The sequence below is a fragment of the Lipotes vexillifer genome, unplaced genomic scaffold (assembly GCF_000442215.2).
Source record: "Lipotes vexillifer unplaced genomic scaffold, Lipotes_vexillifer_v1.1 scaffold164, whole genome shotgun sequence".
Lineage (NCBI taxonomy): Eukaryota > Metazoa > Chordata > Mammalia > Artiodactyla > Lipotidae > Lipotes > Lipotes vexillifer.
In genome coordinates, this window is record NW_006789313.1 from 4,103,805 (window position 1) to 4,126,821 (window position 23,017).

Below are 23,017 nucleotides of genomic sequence, written 5' to 3' on the forward strand. Positions count from 1 at the left end.
GGTTCCTCTGCGTCCTGTGCAAGTGGTCACATCAGCAACCAGCTGGGAGCTCAGATGGGCTACGCTGTCCAAGATGGCCCATGCACGTTGGCAAGGGAACAGCTGGAAGGCTGGGCTCAGTTGGGGTAGCTGGGCCTCTCTCCCCCTCCTTGTAGACTCGGGGCATCTCCCTTTCCATGTGGTCTCTTCACATGCTCTCTCCAGCTGGGTAGCCGGACTTCTTGCATATGATGGCTTGGTTGTCCAAAAAGAGCACACATGGAAGGTGCTAGACCTTCTTAAGGCTTAGGCCCAGAACTGGCAAGGTGCCATTTCTGCCACATTCTGTTGATTCAGGCAAGTCACAGGGCCAGCCAAGATTCACTGTTGCACAGAGGGTGAGGGGGGCTACACAAGGGCATGAATAGCAGTAGACGTGGTTCTCTGGGACCGTCTTCAGACACTGCTATAGTTATGTCAATCTTCAGTCATTCTGTTTTAGGTGTTCCAAGTCCAGTTCTGTTTCTACTACATACACCACAATTGTTTTTTCTCGTTACATTTTTTCTTACTTCTCTTAAGTAGGAAGTTTCCTTGGCCCTATACCAAGCCACCTTTTCCCTGAGAAGAGTCCAGGAAGTCTTTTCCTATCCTTGTGGCTCTCACTTCCCCCAGTGGACTGCAGTATCACTTAGGAAGTCCAGCTGCTCTGCTGGAGAGACCATGTGTCCTAAATTGCCCTGAGGCCTCCACTGTAACAATGAAAGAATGGATTCTGGAGCCTGGCCTCCGGGGTTGGACCCACAGCTCTGCCACTTAACCTCGCCATTCCTCTGTTTCCTCATCTGCAAAATAAAATGACTATGATAATAATAACACCAACCGCTAAAGTTGCTAAAGGGAGGATTAAATGAATTAACTTTTAATTAATTAAAGGTAAAATACTCAGAGCCAGACGTAGTAAACATTAGAGCATGTTCGCTACTATTCCTTAGTTCACCATCTAGAGCTCAGCTTGTCGGCTAGGGTACAGGTAACCTAGAGAAAACAAAAATAAACACTATCTAGGGAATAAAAATGTGCAAGTTGTACTTACGAGGGAATACAAATTCCTAAAAGACTGACGGAGAATGCTCCAAATCCCAGTGATCAGTACTGATCTAAAACTTGATATTATTATTGTAATTCAGGGTCACCTCGACACACAGCAAACACTAGTCAGGGTGGCTTTCCCTGCTTCCCCTCCCACATGATCCATGAACCAACACCAGGCACTGACTCTACAGTGTGCAATGTCCCTTAGTAGCCTTTGCCACCTTCCTGTCATGATTCTTTTATTTCCTCAGTGTTGTTGCCTTGTTTAAAAAAAGGGGTAAGCAGGAACTATATTCAATATCCTGTGCTAAACCGTAATGGAAAAGAATATGAAAAAGAAGGTATATGTGTGTGTAACTGAGCCACTTTGCTGTACACCAGGAACTAACACAACATTGTAAATCAACTATACTTCAGTGAAATAAATTTTAAAAATAAAAAATAAAAAATTAAGGGAGGAAGAAAAAGGGTGAGCAGTAACTCTTTACGGACCATTATCTAAATTTTGCCTTTTTGTCTCGGAAATAAAGGAGCAGCGTGGGTTGTACGGATATCGTGAGATTTGAGAGGGAGTTATTAGAAGAAACAGTTTGGAGACCAAGGTCTCAGGGATGTTGCCAAGTAACGAGTAGCTTCCCAGGTGGATGAGAAGCCCTAGTTCTGTCTGAGTTAAGCTTTTCTGGCTAGTGGAGCTCTGGCTTTTCTGCCTTCTCATTTCCTGGGATTCCAGTCGTATCCTCTGACCTTGCTCATTCCGTCCCTTATCTGAAGTGTGTGTGTGTCTGGCGATGGTTGGAGCAAGTGGATTATCTTCCCAGCATTTTCTGTGTATGTACTGCTTTTGTGATAGGTCTTTAGAACCATGCCACCATGTGTAGGCTAGAAGCAGTCATAACTATAAGTGAATGGGAAACGATGGTAGGGAACAAGTAAGTGTGCCAGGCAGGAGCTCTTCTGGGAAGGAATGTCAGGAAGAAAACTTCAATAGCAAAAGACTATGCACAGAGCCCAGTGAATCCTCTCATTGTAACCATTAATCAGAATTCAAAGACATGAGATGAATATGACCCTAGCCACTGAAGGGGGTTGGAACTGTTCATCGTATTTCTGCAGCTGTCCAATATATTCTAGAATAGTTTATTATGCTTTCTAAGTCTTGGTTTACCTCCAGCCTAAGTGTTTCAGGAGACCTAAGTCCTTCGGCCCTGTGATTCATCTAAATATGGTCTTCTCACCAGGACGGGTCAAGAAGTCCACAGTTTGTAATACTATCAGCTGGTTAAAGGATGACCCAAATCATATCAGCTCTGGAGAGGGAGGTGTGTGAGCCAGAGGACTGAGAAGTGATTTCTTTGGCTTTGGACCCACAACTAGGCACCCTAAGAATCCCACTACAAAGAGTTTGCTGCCCTGAAGTTGGAAGGCCAGTTTGTGAGATAGGCGTGGGAGAGGATGCTTTCATTAGAAAGCCTTCTCTGAGTAACCAGTGTCTTCCCACTCCTAGGTTCCTTTGGTGGTATTCAAAAGAGAAAAAGAAATTGCCAGGAAGCTGGAGTTTGACGGCCTGTATATCACCGAACAGCCTTCTGAAGATGACATCAAGGGGCAATGGGATCGCTTGGTAATCAACACACCGTAAGTTTCCCCCCACCCCAAAAAGAAAACGGAGTTTCTGTTGTAAATAGGATAATACCTTCTTCAGCAGCCCTGGAGACTGATTAATATAAGCCTTCCTTTGGTTTCTGGGACTTGTTTTCTCCCCTGCCTTTTCACAAAGTAGCCTATTGTGCCTCCAACAGTTATACGTATCCCTATGCATTTAATAGGGGACAGAGGATATCATCAGAAAGTGCTGAGCATATTTAATTAAGACCAGATGGTCCAGCACAATACTACTTAATCTAGTTTTCCATGTTTGAGTCGCACAGTGTTTCCCTGGCCCGGGGTTTCAGTGATCAAGCAGATCAGCTTCTCCAGAGTCCCCAGGTGGCACAGCAGCCCTGTGACAGCACCACCTCTGAAGCCTTCTCCCTATAGCCTGGTTGGTACTAGAACTCCTCCCAATATAATTTGATAGGCAGTTCCATGGACAGTTAAAATAGGTCCATCTGGGTGGGGATGTTAGGACCCGTGGGGTGAAGCCTGCCTTCTTGGTAGGCACGTGTACAGTTGCTAACGTGGTGGAGACAAGCATTGATTCTAGAGGCAAAGAGGTAGAATACTGAGTCAGCTTTATATCGTAGACACCCGTGACCTAGGGCAAGGGAATCAGGTTTTATAAACCTCAGTTTCCTCTTCATTAATAGAGGGATGAGAATACCACCGCCTACAGTCCTGGGAGGACTGATGAATGGATTGTCCCGTGCTTGGTACAGTGCCTGGCACGTGGCTGTTCGTTATTCCCTTTCCCTGTTAAAGAAAAATGGCCATCACCAATAAGTCAGACAGAGAAAGACAAATACCGTACGATATCACTTACATGTGGAATCTAAAAAATACAACATAGAGAATATAACAAAAAAGAAGCAGACTCACTGATACAGAGAACAAACCAGTGGTTACCAGCGGGGAGAGGGAAGGGAGAAGGGGCGATATAGGGACGGGGATTAAGAGGTATAAACGGTTAGGTATAAAATAAGCTACAAGGATATATTGTACAACACAGGGATTGTAGCCAGATGATTAAGATTGTAAATTTTAAGTTACGTATATTTTACCACAATAAAAATTTAGGAAGAAAATGACCATCACCATCAGCAAAGGTGATGCTCTCAACGCCGGTGTATTCACAATAGGGAAATGAGAGTTGCAAGATAAATTAATGTTATGAAAGAAAAGTCAAGAAATAGGGCTGAATATGTAAACAAAGATGACTGTTGAATCTCTCGGCTGTGCCAGTAAAATATGCACATCTAGAAACAACAACTCTGACCCCTGCAGGAAGAAAATTCTACTTATTCAGAGATGGTTAGGCAAATTGAGAGAGGCAGCTCTACACAGGCACCGCTGAGCTCTTTTTAATAGTCCCGAGAAAGGGAAGACTCCTCTCTCAGGGAAAAATAGGTGTGAGCAGGCAAATCAAAAGCTTGTTTAGGCCTGCAGGTCACTGCCAATCTCCTCACTTTTAAGGAAAAATAGGGGAAACTACTAAGACTTATTTCTGACCCTTTGTTATTATAGTATAGGAAATTTGAATATTAAATAATCTCATTCCTTGGTAAGCTTTCTGTAATTATCAGTAACGCTTGTGTCTGTGGCACAAGATGATATAGCCTAAAAGTCCCAGTAAAAACCTAGTTCGGTTTCTAGAAGTTTATCCTAAGGAGATAATGAGACAAGAACACTAAACCGTTTTAACAAGGACAGTTGCTGACATTTATTTGAAGTGGCTGAAATGCCCATGAATAGGGAAACGCATGTATAAGTAAAACAGCTGTGTTTTTTTTTTTTTTTTTTTTTTTTTTTTTTTTTTGTGTTGTTTTTTTTTTTTTTTTTTTTTTTTTTTAATTTCACCCGTTGAATCCTTTATTTCTGATTGGGTCTCTTTGATGTTTTCTAGCTCCTTGTTAAAGTTTTCATTGTGTTGATCTATTCTTTTCCCTAATTCAGTTAACATTTGTATTACCAATGCTTTGAATATTTTACCTGTGCATCGGCAGGCGGACTCTCAACCACTGCACCACCAGGGAAGCCCCTAAAACAGCTGTTTTAAAACATTTAGATCAATGAACTTCTGTTATTTCTTCATGATAAGGGCATCCTTGTACATGTAGTGCTTTGTAACCTGCTTTTTTTTTGAGTTAACTATATGTCATGGAGAGCTTTCTTTTTTAATTTTATTTTTGTATTGTTAAATACACATATAGAAGAAAATATAAAAACGTATATTTTAAAGTACATTAGTAAAATGAACTACAAAGCTTTAAAACTGGAACATCGCTGAAAACTTTGAGGTCCCAGACGTTATCCTCTCTGGCCCCTATCCTCCCTGGACCCCAGCTAACCACCCTCCTGCCTTTAGTGCTGTCCATTCTTTTGCCTTAGTTTATAGTGTTACCACTTAGGTATGTGTCCCTAGATACATGGTTTCATCTTAACTAGTTTTGAGCTTCATATACACGGAGTTATACTATATGCATTGAACTGTCATTTGAATCTTTTGTTCAGCACCCTCTTCAAGAACTCATCAGTTGAATACGTTGATACGTGTGGCCCGAGTTGGTCATTTTCAAAACTGTAGCATTTTCCATTAGGAGTATATTATTATGCATTTATCCATTTTCCTGATAGTAGCTATGTCAACTGTTTCCCACTAGTGTATGTTGGAAACAGTGCTGTAAGGAGTATTTTTATACCTGGTGCACAAGTAAAAGAGTTTTCTCTGGAGTGGGTAGCAGGAGACGAATTTGCTGAATAGTGGGATATGCAAATGTTTGTCCCCATTTACATTAAACCAGCACCCTGTGAGAATTCCTGCTTCTCTGCCTCCTTGTCAGCACTTGTTATCCTCAGATAACTTGGCTCATCTGGTAGGTGTGTAATAGCATCTCATTGTGCATTCTGCTGGTTTCTAAGAGGTGAGCAGCTTATGTTGTTTTTCTTGACCCTTCATATTATAGATCCATCACTTATTTATGCATTTCCCTTCTGAAGGTTCTTGGCCTACCCCACACTTAAAGGAATATTACCCAGTGGAATTACGTCTTCTACCTTGAAGGAGCTTACACACCTGGTCAGGAGACAAGAATATTCAGATCAAAGTAGGATCACATCTGTGAAAGGGTCTTGACCACAGCCTTTCGTCACTGGCCCTTCAGGATCACTTGTGGAATTTTCCACTTATGCCAAAATGTGGCCAACCCTGAGTTGTTGTATCTTACAGACCGACCATTTTTTTCTAAAAGACTTAAGAGAAAGGTGATGCCAGTGTGGACAGAGGAAGACTGGCTCGTTTTTATTGGTTTTGTTTATTTTGGATTCTAAATACCATACATGAAAAAAATCAAGTAGCAGAACAATGGACAAAGAAGGAGGTCAAAATAATTACTTCCATCCCCCCGTAGATAAAATCTATTAGCAGTTTGCTTTGTTGTTGTTTTTTTTTTTTTTTTTTTAAATTTTTTTTTGGGTATAATTGCTTTACAATGGTGTGTTAGTTTCTGCTTTATAACAGAGTGAGTCAGTTATACATATATATATGTTCCCATATCTCTTCCCTCTTGATTCAGTTTTTTTTTTTTTAACATCTTTATTGGGGTATAATTGCTTTACAATGGTGTGTTAGTTTCTGCTTTATAACAGAGTGAGTCAGTTATACATATATATATGTTCCCATATCTCTTCCCTCTTTGTTTTTAAGTGGCATTTGGATGTTTAAGACCAAGACTGCTGGGGACTTCGCTGGTAGTCCAGTGGTTATGACTTTGCCTTCCAGTACAGGGAGTGTGTGTTCGATCCCTGGTCGGGGGAACTAAGATCCCACACGCCTCGCAGCCAAAAAAGCAAAACAGGAGCGGTGTTGTAACAAATTCAGTAAAGCTTTAAAAACGGTCCACATCCCAAAAAATATCTTAAGGAAAAAAAAAAAAAGAAGACCAAGACTGCTTTAAATATCCAAAAAAATTTTTTTGTTTTGTTTAAAGATTGCCACCCTGTTGTGAGCAAGGTGCCAATTGCTCAGGGTTATTCTTCTGAGAGGTCCACGAACAGAGGGAGGCCCTCCTTCCTCATCACCAACTTAGGCGGCCTCTATAGCATAGGGGACTGTTGTGTTCCAGAGCTAACAAACAAGAACGATTTACACATGAAGGAAAACAGAAGTAAGAATGTTTGCACCAAGGACCAGAGGTTCCTTGGCTGCAAACTAGACTCCCAAGGAACCTCTCAGGAAGGACTGATCATTCTGGAGGGGAGCAAAATATTTTAAATGGTTTCTGCCAACATACCTGAAAGTAACAGTTATTTCTCGACTTTAACAATAAGAAGGTATTTGCAGTGGAGCTGGTACTAGCTACTTGCCAGAAGAAAGCTGTTCCCTCTGTGGGGTTAAGGTTGGGATGGCATAGGAACTACCTCCAAAGGAGAGAGGGAGCTCATTCCCGGGGAAAAGCACACCCCAACAGGAGTTATGCAGGAATGGAGAACAGAGCAGAAGCGCACTCCATTAAGAAAACCCCCACGTAAATTAACTAACGGTGATTTCCAGACTGGAAACTTCATAGTTAGGGACCTTGTCTACACCTCCCACCACCGTGTCCCCAGCACCTACCCCAGTTACTGCCATAAAGTGGGCACTCAGTGAAAGGAAGGTTGAACGCACGTGGTTCCTGCAGGGTTTGGTTTCTAGTTACACTGAGCTCAAGACACATATCCCTGCCTCTAGCTAGTCTGTCATCACGATTCCTGGCTCTTAACCATAATTTTGAAGTAGAAAATGCAAAGGAGCTTTCCAGGTGTTTCAGAACTCACCGCAAAGCAGTGAAACCAGAGATCAGACCCGCGGTGACTCTGAACTTCAATCAAGTCTTGAATTCTTCAATGAGCAGGACAAAACCCCAAGAGATCACAGGTCCAGACACTCAAACTGCAAAGTTTCCTGATGTGCTTGCCTTGATGTTAAGAATCTCCCTGTTTCGTTTTCTTCTTCAGATCTTTTCCTAATAACTACTGGGACAAGTTTGTAAAGAGAAAGGTATGCCTTGTTGGGGGGCGGGGCAGGGGGAGTAAATTCCATGACCGCCAAAGAAATGTAGATTGTTTTTTTAAGTTCTCCATATACGAACATGAATAAATGTAATGGTGCTTTTATGATGGTATCTCGAGAAGAGTTAAGTCACAGAAGGGGTTTTATATGAACGCATGTAGGTTTGGGGCTTAGTTCCTATACTCATCTGCCTTAATCAGCTTAACAAAATCACTGTTTTCTACATACTAGGTTTTTTCTCTCCTCCTAAATGATAGCTAGGAAAGCAGTTTTCACTTAATTGTCTTTATCACTTCTGTTTTCTCTGGAGGTTATGTTTTTCTCTTTATTTTCCTTTTGCATTTTGACTCATGTCTTTATCAACCCCTTGGAAGAGCCCAGAGCGTAACACAGCTCTGACGGCACTGGGGCTGGAGAAAACATCGGTGGTGATGCACGGCCTGAGCTCACCCTGTCTTCCTCTCTGCTTTAGGTGATCAACAAGTATGGAGATCTCTACGGAGCAGAACGCATTGCTGAACTCCTGGGGTTGGACAAAAATGCCCTCGACTTTAGTCCAGTAGAAGAGACCAAAGCACAGGCAGCCTCCCTGGTGTCATGGTACAGAGAGCTTGGGAGTTAAATCCCAAAGTCTGGCCGACTAGACCCTTTATCTTTCCAGTCCTCTTCCCTGTGCTACAGAGCGTAACACAGCTCTGACGGCACTGGGGCTGGAGAAAACATCGGTGGTGATGCACGGCCTGAGCTCACCTCAGACCTGAAAGCTCACAATCAGGTCTTCGCTGTCTTAGACTCTGGTCTCGCCTAAGTGTTTCTTCTAGGTTCTAAAATATGGGGGGGAGAGCACTGCTTTAAAAAAAAATCGAAAGACTTATCAGCCTTTATGCCTGATAGAGCTGAAAGAGAAAGACTAATTAAAATTTCAGGGTGTGTGATTCAGCCGTTCTCACTCTCATGGTGAACACATACAACTTGATAAAGCTCAGAGCTGTATTTAGGTTATTAAACCCAAGAGAGAAAAAAAATCATTTTTTCCCCTTATTAAACACTTAACTAAATCTCGACATTTTTAAGTTTTGAACTGATGTGTTCCCCTTTAGGCTAAGTTCCATCGACATGAAGTACCATATCTGGAAGCTGGGAGTTGTTTTTACTGACAATGTAAGTATGGCATCTGGGAAAGCAAAATTCTGTGCCCCGAGTCCAGGGATGTCATTAGCTGCCACAAAGAAACAAGCTATGGAGGCGGCTCAGGAAGATGCAGGGGGTGCTGGGCGAAGACAGAGGGCCCTAGGGTGCTGGGGGGACACTTCTCTCTTGTGCAGTAGTATGAGGCAGATGGGGCTTGACTTGGCAATTCTTGGGCCAGCTCAAAGCACCTCGGTCCCCTGAATGCCTGAAAAGCTGCTCAATTTCTTCCATTTCCACAGTCCTTTCTCTACCTCGCCTGGTACACGACCATGTCAGTCCTGGGCCACTACAACAATTTCTTCTTTGCTGCTCATCTGCTGGATATCGCGATGGGCTTCAAGACTCTGAGGACTATTCTGTCATCTGTCACTCACAATGGCAAACAGGTATGGGGTTTACACCGCTGCAGAACGGGAGGGACCTAGATATGGTTAGGAAAGAACATAACCAGTGGGCTTCCCTGGTGGCGCAGTCGTTGCGAACCCTCCTGCCAACGCAGGGGACACGGGTTCGAGCCCTGGCCAGGGAGGATCCCACATGCCGCGGAGCAACCTAAGCCCGTGTGCCACAACTACTGAGCCTACGCTCTGGAGCCCGCGAGCCACAGCTGCTGGGTCCACGTGCCACAACTCCTGAGGCCCATGCACCTAGAGCCCGTGCTCTGCAACAAGAGAAGCCACCGCAGTGAGAAGCCCATGCATCGCAACAAAGAGTAGCCCCCGCTTGCATCAGCCATGAAGACCCAATGGAGCCCCAAAAAAAAAAAAAAAAAAAAAGAAAGAGAACCAATGACTTAGATATATATAGATCTATACATATATACACATATATACAGCTGTATGTGTATATAGGTAGACATATATAGCTATATATGTTATATACATGCATGTGTACATTTCTATATATATCTATATAGTCATTGCTCTACATCCGGTCCCATCAATACCCAGTCTGTCTTCTACAGAACTGTCAGGGTCAATCCCTTGATTAAAAGTCCTCTAATGGCTCCTCCTGTGAACAAATTCAAACTCCCTAGCATTTTATTCCGCATTAAGTGCAAATCCATGAATGAGACATGTTCCCTCACGTCTCTAAATCTTTACAGGAGAAGGGAGAAAAGAAAGGAGTTAATATGTACCCAGCTTGGTACAGCCATTAGGGAAGACAGTATGGCAGTTCCTCAAAAAATTAAGTATAGAACTGCCATGTGATCCAGCAGTTGCACTTCTGGGTGTATATATCTGAAGGAGATGAAATCAGTATCTCAAAGAGATATCTATATTCCCATGTTCATAGCAGCATTATTCCCAATAGCCAAGATATGGAAACAACCTGTGTCCATCAGTGGATGAGTGGATAAACAAAATTTGTTATGAACATACAGAATATCATTCAGCCATTTAAAAGAAGGAAATTCTGCCTTTTGCAACAATATAGATGAGCCTAGAGGGCATTATGCTAAGAGAAATAAGCCAGGCACAGAAAGACAAATACTGTATGGTGTCACTTATATGGGGAATCATAAAAAGGGCAAACTTCCAGAACCAGAGAATAGAGCAGTAGTTACCAGGAGCTGGGTGTGCTGGGGGAAATGGGGAGCACTGGTCAAAGAGTACAAACTTTCAGTTATTAAATGAATTAGTTCCGGGGATCTAATGTAAAGCATGGTGCTTATAGTTAAAAATGCTGTATTGTATGCTTGAAATTTGCCAAGAGAGTAGATCTTAAGTGTTCTCAGCAAACACACACGCGCGCGCGCGCGCGCGCGCGTGCGGTAACTGTGTGAGGTGATGGATATGTTAATTAACTTGATCATGGTGATCATTTTATAATGTATGCATATATTAAATCATCACATTGTACACCTTAAAAAATAAAAATTCCAACCAGAAAAAAAGTCAGATTAACCTTTAATTGTTCTAAAATGAAAGGGTGCTAGATCATCAGGTATTACAATGGTTTATTTCTTCTAGGCTTCTGGTAGTGGCGCCAGTTTCTCAGTTGACACTAAAAAGAATGGAGGAAAGCTAGAGATAGAAATTTGCTGCCACATACAAGAAGCTAAAGTTTGGGGAGGTAATAACAGAACCTGTGATATAGATGTTTGCTTAGAGAGTGGTAAATACTTCCTTATAGGTTCCTGGGAGAAAGGGCATTGTGTATTATTTTTCCATGTGTGTCTTGGGAAGTTTTATCCGATAAAGGTTGGCGTTTCCCAAACCGGGATTTATGCAATGCCAGTTCTACAATTTGTCCTTTTAGAATTCTTTTCTTCCCCTTTACTCAGATACAGAAAGTTCAATTTTTATTGATTTGGTTTAACGGCATTATACAAAACTGTACCTTAAATGAGAAGTTTAAACAATGAATTTCTTTTAATTAAAAAACAATTTTTATTGGAGTACAGTTGATTTACAATGTTGTGTTTGTTAGTTTCAGGTGTACAGCAAATTGAATCAGTTATACATATACATATATCCACTCTTTTTTTAGATTCTTTTCCCGTATAGGCCATTAGAGAGTATTGAGTAGAGCTCCCTGTGCCATACAGTAGGTTCTTATTAGTTATCTGTTTTATACCTAGGGGTGTATATATGTCAATCCCAATATCCTAATTTTTCCCTCACCCCCTTATCCCCTGGTAAGCGTAAGTTTGTTTTCTACATCTGTGACTCTACTTCTGTTTTGTAAATAAGTTCATTTGCACCCATTTTTTTTAGATTCCACATACAAGCGATATCATACGATCTTCGTCTTTCTGTGTCTGACTGACTTACCTCACTTAGTATGACAGTCTCTGGGTCCATCCATGTTGCTGCAAATGGCATTATTTTGTTCTCTTTTATGGCCGAGTAATAGTCCATTGTATATATGTACCATATCTTCTTTATCCATTCCTCCATTGGTGAACATTTAGGTTGCTTCCATGTCCTGGCTATTGTAAATAGTGCTGCATATTGGGGTGCATGTATCTTTTTGAATTATGGTTTTCTCAGGGTATATGCCTAGGAGTGGGATTGCTGGGTCATATGGTAGTTCTATTTTTAGTTTTTTAAGGAACCTCCATACTGTTCTCCATAGTGGCTCTATCAATTTACAGTCCCACCAACAGTTTAGGAGGGTTCCCTTTTCTCCACGCCCTCTCCAGCATTTATTAAACAATGAATGTCTTTTATGGGCTCGCCGACTAAACTCTGGCAAGATTGTTAAAAAAAAAATGTGCCCAGTTTGTGCCATGTGCTAGGTATTGCAATAGGCTCACAACCACCCTATAAGGTAAGTGTTACACTCACTTGAGAGAGAAGAGCACTGAGGCTCAGAGAGGCTAAGTATTTCACCCAAGAGCACACAGCTGCTAAGTGGCAGAACTTAGATTCAAGCCCATTTGTTCCTTGGTGCAAAGCCCACATTCTTTCTTTTTCTAAACCGGCTGCTTTCCATGAGGTCTGCTATCCAAGGTTCAAATCACTAAATTCATTGTTCAAGAAGCTGCTGAATATGTCTGTTCTGGTACTTATCATGCCCACTCCCTTTTGTGTAGCAGCTTGGGGGCAAAGAAAGATTTTATGTTGTTGAACTTCACAGCTCCAGCCCAGCACCTAGTCCCTGGTATAGGCCCGATGAGCAGGTCCTGTGTAGTCCTCATTCATTGTGCCTCTGAAAGCCGAGAAACAAACAGGCCCTATGACCCTGGCAAAGGTCCAAGGCAGGTTTCTTCATTATGAAAAATGTCACTTTGCTCAATCATAATTCTTATAGTAACTTCAAAGCTGTGACAGTGATCCAGTTCATGGTTAGTTATGAAATATTGTGACGTAGGGATACCCATGAGCCCAGGGAATCTAGTTTCTTCTTCTTTTTTTAATTAATTTTTTAAAAATTTTATTGAGGTATAGCTGATTTACAATGTTATATTAATTTCTTGTCGTTTCTTCAGAAGCAGCATTAGAACTTACGGTTACCAAAGAGGGGGGGTAGGGAGGGATAAATTAGGAGTTTGGGATTAACATATACACACTACTATGTACAAAATAGGTAAACGACAAGGACCTACTGTATATAGCACAGGGAATTATACTCAGTATTTTGCAACAACCTAAATGGGAAAAGAATTTGAAAAAGAATAGACACGTGTGTGTGTATACCTGAATCACTGTGCTGTCCACGTGAAACTAACACAATATTGTAAATCAGCTCTACTTCAATTAAATAAATAAGCAAATAAATAAAAGCAGAGTTAGAGTGAAAGCGACCTCTTGAAGCCTTGGGTCACTGCCATCTCTGTGAAAAAAACAAAGTAACCGTCCTCAGAGCACCGTCACTATTCTCATCCTTAAATCCCTGTGTAGTTTATATGCGCCCCGTGCAGTACCCCAGCTGTTAGTCTGCCCGGGCTGCCTTAACAAAATACTCAACACTGTGCGCTTAGACAACAGACATTGATTTCCTCTCAGTTCTGGAGGCTGGAAGTCCAAGAGCAAGGTGTGGGTAGCTTGGCGGGCAGCTGGCTGCCTCTTGCTGCTTTTTCACTTGATTATCCTTCGATGCGTACGGCCACCTGGTATCTCTCCTTCTGAGTCCTAACCTCCTCCTCTTGTAAGAACACCAGTCAGATTGAAGCAGGGCCCACCCTCACGGCCTCATTTTAATTAAATCACCTCTTTAAAGGCCCTATCTCCAAGTGCAGTCACCTTCAGAGGTACCGGGGGTTAGGGCTTCAACATATGAATTCCGGGGGGGACACAGTTCGTTCCATAACAGCCCATCATTACTCTTTTCTCCCGATACGCCTGTTTCTCTCTGTGATCTTGCTTTCCTTCGGCACCTGCTGTATGACAGCCTTCGTTCCAGACCCCTCATCTTTCCCCTTTCCCCTGTTTTCTTGGAGTCTCCCACCAACCTTGCAAGGTGGAGTAGCCCCACCTCCTCTTCCCCCGCCCCCTTTCTGCTCCCAGTTGGTCCTGACTGTCGGTCTCCTGGCCGTGGTGGTTTACCTCTATACCGTGGTGGCGTTCAACTTCTTTCGCAAGTTCTACAACAAAAGTGAAGGCGACGATGAGCCCGACATGAAGTGTGATGACATGATGACGGTGAGAATTCCCTGTGTAGGGCCACCTGGCGTGGCTGGGACAGAAGGGCTGTGGGCAGAGTGGTAGAGTGGAGACAGAGCAGGACAGAGATGAGAGTAGAACACTGATGTCTCATCCGAAAGGGAGGTGGGTCCTGGAAAGACAGAAGTGATGGAATAGACCACTTGTCGGGGCCCAGGCGGAAGGAGAAGCACACAGCTAAGCGGATCACCATCCATCCACATCTGTGTGTGGCGAAGACGTGAGTTACCTGTGTCTGTATCTCATGGAAGCCAGACTCTGATTCTTTGCCTCTGAGAGCTAGGAGCAAAGTCCCACGAATCTGGTGCTCCGTTTATCTCAGCAAGCCAGTGGGGCTTGTTTCAGAACAGCCATGTCGTCTGAAAAATGTCACAGCAGCAGGATTGGGTCAGGGCGGGGCTGGGGCTCCTGCGGGCATAGAAGGGCACAGCGCAGGGTGAGCCAGCACAGCTGCAGTAGCGTCTCTTGACGTTTATCATGACCAGATGTCAAGAAAAGGATGTGTGTATCAGAGACAGGTGACAGTACACTGTCCCCCTGCCCCCGCCTGTGATCGTTTCTCCAGAAAATAGATACGCTTTTTGGCTAAAAACTCTCCTTGTGTTTTCTCGGGGCAAGCAGCCCATGAGACAGCAACACTACAGGCACAAGAGCAACCGTATGACCAGCGTGGGCTCCGTGCTGCCACTGGCTTTTGATTTGCCAGCCACTAAGACTGCCTCCACACTCCCATCCCGAAGCCATCACTGCCAGTCAGGAGGAGGGACAGAGGGCAGCCTGCTCTGTGGGCCCCGGCCCAGGAGCCTACCTGGAGCACACGGGCACTTGGGAGGAGATTCTGCGGGGAGCCCTGCCCTCCCGGGTGCACGGAGGATGCCAAGTAGGGGAGGCCTTTCCCCGGAGGCTGTAGCCCGGCCCCAAGTCCAGGCTGGCACTTTAAAAATTAAGTGAGAGAAAACTCGTATCTGGCATATGCCATCCTCATCAGGGCAGAAAGTTCTTTGAACTTATACACACCTAGAGTGAATTCTCACGTGTGTGTCAAAGAGTTCAAAACTGTTTTCAAGAAAAGAGCCAAAAACACCTTTTAAAGGCTACGTGGAACAGCAATCTTTCCATCTTGATAGACACCAACCTAACCAGGGGGTGCAGAGGACAGAGTTAGCAGCATGAATGTGTTACTGTGAAGAGCACCCGTCTCCTGCCTCAGCGCTGTCATGTTTTGATCTTATTACATGAATGATCTGACCATCTCTGTAAAAACAAACAAAACTCTGCACCTTTAACCTGAATCGCCATCATTTTTCTTCTCTAGTGTTACCTGTTCCACATGTACGTGGGAGTGAGGGCTGGAGGTGGCATTGGCGATGAAATTGAAGACCCCGCTGGGGACCCGTACGAAATGTACCGCATCGTCTTTGACATTACATTCTTCTTCTTCGTCATTGTCATCCTGCTGGCCATCATCCAAGGTATGCTTGCCAGTCATGTCGTCTGCGTGGGGCTCAGTCAATCTGATTCTCTTTGCCTTGCTGCACCGGACATAACTGTTTTATGTAAAGAGGTTTATGCATTCGCTTACCTGTTCATTCAACAGACATCTCTCTTTTTTTTTTTTCCTGCGGTACACGGGGCCCTCACCGCTGTGGCCTCTCCCGCCGCGGAGCACAGGCTCCGGACGCGCAGGCCCAGCGGCCATGGCTCACGGGCCCAGCCGCTCCACGGCACGTGGGATCTTCCCGGACCGGGGCACGAACCCGCGTCCCCTGCATCGGCAGGCGGACCCTCAAGCACTGCGCCACCAGGGAAGCCCCAACAGACATCTCTTGAACGTCTATACACCCAGGCACTGATACAGGAAACTTGAGCATCCTTACAGAGGACTCCCCTTGCCCACTCCTTCATTACCCACTCTGAGTTGATCATTTCTGTCTCATTCTGCTTCCTAAATATCTCCATTGGCTAGTGTTGCCCCACATCCTCATGATTCCTGCCCTGATCATCTTCCTCCCAGGCAGTGGGGTGGGAAGCAGCAGAAAGAGGATCTGTGAGAGTGTGACATGTGTTTTCCTTCCTTGCGGGGAGAGGTAGTGGTATTTTGGTCAGTAGCTTGTCAGGAATTAGAGAAAGAGGGTGACGAATTTAGTTTGAGTCATGCCGAGCTGAGGTACCTATGAGACATCGTGCAGGCGTTGAGGGGCTAATAAGCAGTTAACTGTAATGGGTCTTTCAAGAGACAAGTCAGGAATGGAATAGGATAGAAATATTACATTCAATAAGGACACGCAAGACAAATATTAATGAATACAAAAATAAAAGAAATGGGATCCATTGGTGGTGGTGGTCAAAGATGTAGGCGTAGAGACTTCCCAGAAGGAAAAGCAAAGAAACTGAGGAGGAGCCCTGACTGATACATATCAGTGCCTCAGGGACTAGTAAGAGGAAGAGCCCATAAGGAAGACAGAAAGGGAACAGCCAAGCAAAGTAGTAGGACAAGGAAGGAAGGACAAGAAGAGAGAGAGTCCAGGAGGAGTGAAGAGTTAGCGTCAAATACTGCTGAGAGGCGCTGTAAGAGGAACCATGAGAAATCGTTAGCCGGGACTCAGCATTTGAAAACACAAGTGTTTGTTTTTCCTAATTTTGATTTAATTGTATCATTCAGCTTTATAATTCATTTTTTTAAACATCTTTATTGGAGCATAATTGCTTTACAATGGTGTGTTTGTTAGTTTCTGCTTTATAACAAAGTAAATCAGTCATACGTATACATATATCCCCATATCTCTTCCCTCTTGCGTCTCCCTCCCTCCCACCCCTCTAGGTGGTCACAGAGCACCAAGCTGATCTCCCTATGCTATGCGGCTGCTTCCCACTAGCTACTGGTTTTACATTTGGTAGTGTATATGTGTCCATGCCACTCTCTCACTTTGTCACAGCTTACCCTTCCCCCTCCCCATATCCTCAAGTCCGTTCCCTAGTAGGTCTGTGTCTTTATTCCCGTCTTACCCCTAGGTTCTTCATGACCTTTTTTTTTTCTTAAATTCCATATATATGTGTTAGCATATGGTATTTGTCTTTCTCTTTCTGACTTACTTCACTCTGTATGACAGACGCTAGGTCCATCCACCTCACTACAAATGACTCAATTTCGTTTCTTTTTATGGCTGGCCGAGTACTATTCCACATTTTTCTTTTTAACAAAACACAATGGCCTCTGCCATTCCGTCTGTCATTCCTCTGCCCTGACTAAACAAACAGGTTATTTGAAGTGTTTTGTTTGTCTTTGTATTTAAAATTCCAGGTCTTATTATTGATGCTTTTGGGGAGCTGAGAGACCAGCAAGAACAAGTACGAGAGGATATGGAGGTACCGTTTACTAAATCCCAACTTGATTTCCGTTATCTCACAGCACCTGGCTTTTTTAAACAGTAGGTTCCGCTATTATTTAAGGCCAGCCCTAGGCAAAATTACCAACCATGATTGTTTTCCAAGCCGGTCCTCTTCTCTGGGCCCATCTACCAGCTCTGGGCATTTCTTCTGCTCCACCCTCCACCCTCTGTGCTCTGTACCCTACCACCACCCCCGCCCCCTGACCTGCTGCCTCCGCCATGCCCCAGGCTTAGGAAAGAGCAAGTACCCTCCACTAGGTAGAAACTAGGTTATGTGACACTCTGGAGAAGACGACTAACAGCCTAAAGCATGAAAGAGAGAAATATTTTAGTGTCTCGCAATTCAAGCAGATATCCTCACCCTTTTGCTACCTTCCTGTAATGTCGCGCCTACTCATGCCTTTTCTCCCTGTTATTCTTCTTAGACTAAATGTTTCATCTGTGGGATCGGCAATGACTACTTTGACACGACCCCTCATGGTTTTGAAACACACACCTTACAAGAGCACAACTTAGCCAACTACTTGTGAGTATCCTTGGTCAGCAAAGGTGATGGGGCAGGGCCAGGAACAGTGAGTAAAATACAGTTACGTCACGTAGTTCACGCTCTGCCAAATGCCTTTTCCTCCTTGGTCTCCGGAAAGTAGAGGCAATTAGGAAAGAGCTTGCGGGAGTCCCCATGAGCCTGTGTCTTTGTCCATATGCCCTGCCCCTCCCCTGTTCTGATTGATAGATGTGCACTGCAGACTGTTTCTGCTCCAAGCAAATGTCAGCCCCTCAACCTGGAATTAGGTCCCATCCCTTCTCAATCAAGGTCATATTAACTCCAGCAAGCTTCCTCTCTGCTGAATTTTTCCTATCAATCACCATATAATATTTTTTAATCCTAAACCAAGAAAAAAGGCTGTGACCCCACTTTTCCTTCCAGCTGTTGCCCTGCTTCTTCCTTCCCTTCCAGCAAAACTGGAAAAGTGTGCATGTTCAGGGTCTCCAACCTCTCTCGTCCCACCCTCCTTTGAACCCCCTCCAGTCAGGCCTTCCTCTCAACCAATTCATATTTGCTCTTGTCAAGGCGGCCAGTCACCTGCATGCTGCTGAATTCCAGGGCAACTGAGGGAGAGTAAATATTTTTACTTTTCCATAACATATCTTTGAGACACACAAATTTCAATTCTGTATTCTTAAAAGATGATAAATTGGCCCGCTAAGAATTATATGGTTAAGAGTTTTGGTTACCATTTTATTGTTTACCTTAGGATTTTTTTAAAAAACAATAAAATGGTAGCCAAAATTCTTCCTCACAAGTGATCTTGGCTCAAGGTTTGATGACAGTAAAAAGGACCTCTCCTCACAAAAAGGCTAATTTTGAGATAAATGTATATTATTATTAGAAGATGATGGTGTATGTGGTCATGCCATGTTTCCCCTATTCTGAAAGGTACAGGAGTCAGCATGATGCTGAACAATGTATTTAATCCTCTCTCCAGCTCGCCTGACTTTGGTTTTCTAACCAAAGAATCTAATATTGTCTTTTTCTCAGTTGTTAAACCTTTTTCCCTCGTTCCAGGTTCTTCCTGATGTATTTGATTAATAAAGATGAAACAGAGCACACAGGTCAGGTGAGAAACACCTTAATTAAGAAAGAGCTTCCCCTTTCTACGTCAAGCCTCAGTAGAGCATAGGATAGCTGAAATAGAGAGGTGACCCCCATTTTTCTCTTTTGTGCGTTTTCCCACTGCTTCCTGCATTGTTCCACCATCTCTCTGTGACTTAAGAAGCCAGATTTCTAGGGCAACTCCCACCTATTCCAAAAGGCCCCCTTGGTTATCCTTCCCAGCAAACACTGACATTTTCTAAATCCTTATAGTTGCTGCCTCAGGGCAGAATAGCTGGAGGTGGGGAGAACGTTACAGAGAAAAAGACAATGCAAAGCTGAGTGGGTGGCTCCAACAAAGAGCAGGAGAGTCGGAGTAAAATGGTGCGAGAGACAGCCTAAGAAAGATAACGACCTCCTGTGTGGGCGACACAGGGATGCGGAGGTGTGGGTGTGACAGGGTGCGTGAAAGTATGTGTCAGAGGGATTCTGTGACTAAGTATGAAAAAGAAGTGTAAAGACAGAGAATAGGGGAGGAAAAGGTAGCTTACCAAATATTCAAACATCATTGGATTCGTAGGAAAACTCCACGGCTCAGACCCTTAGAGGCAGTAGGTACCCAGATCTGGCCTTGGCTCTCTGGGCACCTGCCTAAGCGGGCACTCAGTGCTCCCTCATCGTATATTCTGCCTTCTACCAGTTACAAATGGCATGGAGTCAACCCTCTGCTAAATCTTTAAGTATTTTTAGTGGCGATCATCGAGCTGGTTTCACTGTGGGGTTTTTGTTTGTTTTGGTGGGGGAGTGGTCAGAAGACGGGAGAAAAGAAGGGAGAAACTTCTTGCTCCAAGAACAGCCTGAGTGAGCTGGGAACAGTGCAAGAAAGAACGTACCAGTTGGGCCTCATATTTATCCACATCGGTATTCCCAAAGGGAGACATATAGAGGGGAAAATAAATTGGGTTCCAGCTTACTGTGGTTTATAAAGAAGTCTCCTTTGTTCCCGTTATTTCAGGAATCTTATGTCTGGAAGATGTACCAAGAAAGGTGTTGGGATTTCTTCCCTGCTGGTGACTGCTTCCGGAAACAGTACGAAGATCAGCTTGGATAAATGGGAATGAAAGAAGCCTCCACCATTCTGGACGGTCAATAAAATCCTTCTCTTAACAGTTCTGCAACACATTTGAAAAGTGACATTTCCTAAATGCCTCCCTTACAAGGAGGTGTTTGTTACACATCTGTGATATTTTGGAATTGATTTGGCTTTTTGTATCTAATGGACGTACACTGTGCGAGATAACCTGTCAAAAATGTTAAAAGAGTACGGCACAGCTTCAAGGAAGCTCTGGTTGAAAGCCTTCACGTTCCTCAGTTCTAACTAGTTCGTTGGGATGGCACCACTGAGGGAAGGGCTAGAGAAGTAGGAAGTTTTGGATGCATGATACCTGGAATTTTAAGCACTTGAATTCCACATGATGGTACTCCACTAGTGACTCATGGTCTGAGCTACAAAAAAATCATTTTAAAACTGCAGTCTAATTTTTCCCATGGTACTTGCTAGTGAATGTATCCAGAATCAGCTTGAAAAGCTTTAAGCAGTTAAATAGAAACAAACAAACAAACCGCCACTTTGTCGACACTGAAATATCGAGTAAGTGCCTTACAAAACCTCTTTAGATATAGCTATGCAAGTTTTTTACGTTTATGTTCGAGATGGACAGTTCCATTAATTAGTTGTGTTGATCTTCTGTCTTACTTTATGAAACTGCACTCAAAGGTTATTCATGTGATTTTTTTTTTTTTCAGTAACAGCTTGTCAACTGCTGTTATTAGAGGAAAAAAAAGTACTGTACTGAAAATTCAGAAAAAAAAAAATCTCAATCTTATGCCAAATTGAGTAACGCTTTATGGTCTCCCTTGTAAGTAGTGGAGCTGCTCTGTTTAGGTGAACCTCCTTAAATAAAATGAAGTGCCCACTGCAATAAAGTCATCATCACCAATTCATGGTTTGGCCTCTTGTAACGCACCCTTTCTGGATGATTTACAACCATCCTGTGATGCTGGGAAAAGGGACAGGAGACTAACAAACAAACAGCCCACGGCTCCCCGCACGAGAAAGAAAGGAAGAAAAAAATCCACAAACCAGCGTTCGTTTATTTTGGCCAAGTGCATGCCTGATTGCTTAGCTCTCTTCACCAGCAGCACCTGCTATGCTGTAAACATTGAGAGGAAGAAACTGGACACAAGGGCCGTAACATCTCCTGCCCTTAAGAAATCTATTCAGTTACTAAGCCAGAGAACAAATGCAGCGAGCCTCTTACTGTCTCATTTCGGATTTGTTGAACATGGGGGAGGTACGCGTCTACTGCTAAGCGTGATGGCCACACGGGCTCGGGCTGTGCTTGTAAACCAGCTGTTCTGGAAGGACAGCCTTGGGCCCACCTTCCCTTACAAGGCAACCAAAATTGGCTTCAGGCACTTTTCATTTTCTTTCTCTCTCTCTTTTTTTCTTTCATCAAGTTTAGGAAATCATGCTGTCCAGCCAGTCTTCAAGCTCTTCCTCAGTAACATTTCTGGATGTACTTGGTTGCTCAGATGCCACGTTCTTTCCTTCCAACGCAGACGGTTTTGCAGGATCTAAAAAAATAAAAGCAACGTTAACAACTTCACGTTAGTGCCAGAATCGAGGGTTAACGCTTCCCTGGGGTTTGATCCATGCTGGAAATCAGCCAAGTTATTACTTTGCTCACGATAAGGGGAAACGTTCTATTATTTTCCTACTCCCTAAGAAGATCCAGTAATACCTAAACAAACTGATAAATGGAGTAGAGAGTTGCTCTTCTATTTATCTGGATGCTGAATTTCACAGTCCACTAGTTTTTTTTAAAAGACTAACAGCTTAGTTTCCCGGAAACTAAAGCCATTAAAGGGTCCTGAATGCAGTGTATGGACGGGGCAGTCACTAGGCCTCTCCCTGTCAGATGGCCCACCATCTAACAGAACATGCACAAATGAGGAAGTCTTCTTTGGTAAAAACAAAACAAAACAAAACAAAACAAAAAAACAAAACAAAAAAAAAAACCAAGATCGAAATAGCAAGCAAGAAGCACAAAGAACTGGTCGACAGGCCTGTTCAGACAGTCGATTAAAAGGTCTGCTGCTGAACAGCTGAGGCCACGAGTATCGAAATGCCTTTTACAGCACGAGTTCAATTTGCAGCCCCGGGTTTAAGATTGCAATCAGGCAGGTAGCAGCTTTGGACGCCCAGTATATCGAGTGAGAGCAATGTTGTCAGAAAGGTCAGCTCAGGGGGAAGCAGAGACGTGAGCACAGAAATAGATGTCAGTGGACAAGGCCAGATCGATGTCAGACACTGATGAAGAGGTGTAGGGATGTGACAGAGGTGAAGCTATTCTCAGAAAAACACCAGAATCGAGAAGATGGATGGGGAATAAAATGAAAACCATACCTGTTTCTTCTTGGGCCACCTCCTCATCTTTCTCAGATTCCAGGTCCTGAGCTGTCTGGTCTGCTAAGATGTCACCTCTCTCTTTTACAGACGCATCTAAATTAAGCAGCAGATCTAGTTCTTCCAAATCGTCTGCTGCCGACTGCAGTGGGGAAGCGGGGTTCTGAGACCACTTGGAAGGGCCCGGTCCTAGGCTGTCTTTACCCAGGTACATGGGGCAGCCAGCGGCAGCAGATTTCAGCTCAGAGATGGACCCCTTTCCTCCAGGCCCCAAGGGCCCCTTCAACTGCATCCCTAGTCCCTTGCCATCATTATTTCTCTTTGGTTTCACCTGAGGAAGCTCTAAAGGAAGGGCAGTCTGAAAGAGAAGCACAATATCTGAGTTAATGTGAGTCCTGCCGTATTTGCTTAAGCGGAAATTAAAGCAAAGGAAGCCATCAGACTTTGTGGAGTAAGAAACTCAATTCAGACAGGAAAGTCACAAAG

At 43.7% G+C, this 23,017-nt stretch overlaps 2 protein-coding genes across 2 annotated transcripts in view; one reads left to right on the plus strand and one right to left on the minus strand.

The window, feature by feature from the left end:
* The window catches only part of RYR3 (ryanodine receptor 3), a 394,047-nt gene extending 373,874 nt beyond the window's left edge, over positions 1–20,173 (plus strand). The window contains exons 97-107 of the mRNA XM_007462557.1: positions 2,579–2,709; positions 7,723–7,765; positions 8,250–8,377; positions 8,878–8,938; positions 9,208–9,354; positions 13,924–14,058; positions 15,395–15,551; positions 17,381–17,445; positions 17,894–17,994; positions 19,036–19,087; positions 20,078–20,173. Coding sequence (XP_007462619.1) covers positions 2,579–2,709; positions 7,723–7,765; positions 8,250–8,377; positions 8,878–8,938; positions 9,208–9,354; positions 13,924–14,058; positions 15,395–15,551; positions 17,381–17,445; positions 17,894–17,994; positions 19,036–19,087; positions 20,078–20,173 — 1,116 coding nt within the window. The remainder of the gene's footprint in view (positions 1–2,578; positions 2,710–7,722; positions 7,766–8,249; positions 8,378–8,877; positions 8,939–9,207; positions 9,355–13,923; positions 14,059–15,394; positions 15,552–17,380; positions 17,446–17,893; positions 17,995–19,035; positions 19,088–20,077) is intronic.
* A 1,410-nt stretch (positions 20,174–21,583) lies between these two features.
* AVEN (apoptosis and caspase activation inhibitor) overlaps positions 21,584–23,017 on the minus strand; it is a 185,225-nt gene continuing 183,791 nt past the window's right edge. Inside the window, exons 5-6 of the mRNA XM_007462520.1 lie at positions 22,532–22,889; positions 21,584–21,699 (exon numbers count right to left, since the gene is read on the minus strand). Coding sequence (XP_007462582.1) covers positions 21,584–21,699; positions 22,532–22,889 — 474 coding nt within the window. The remainder of the gene's footprint in view (positions 21,700–22,531; positions 22,890–23,017) is intronic.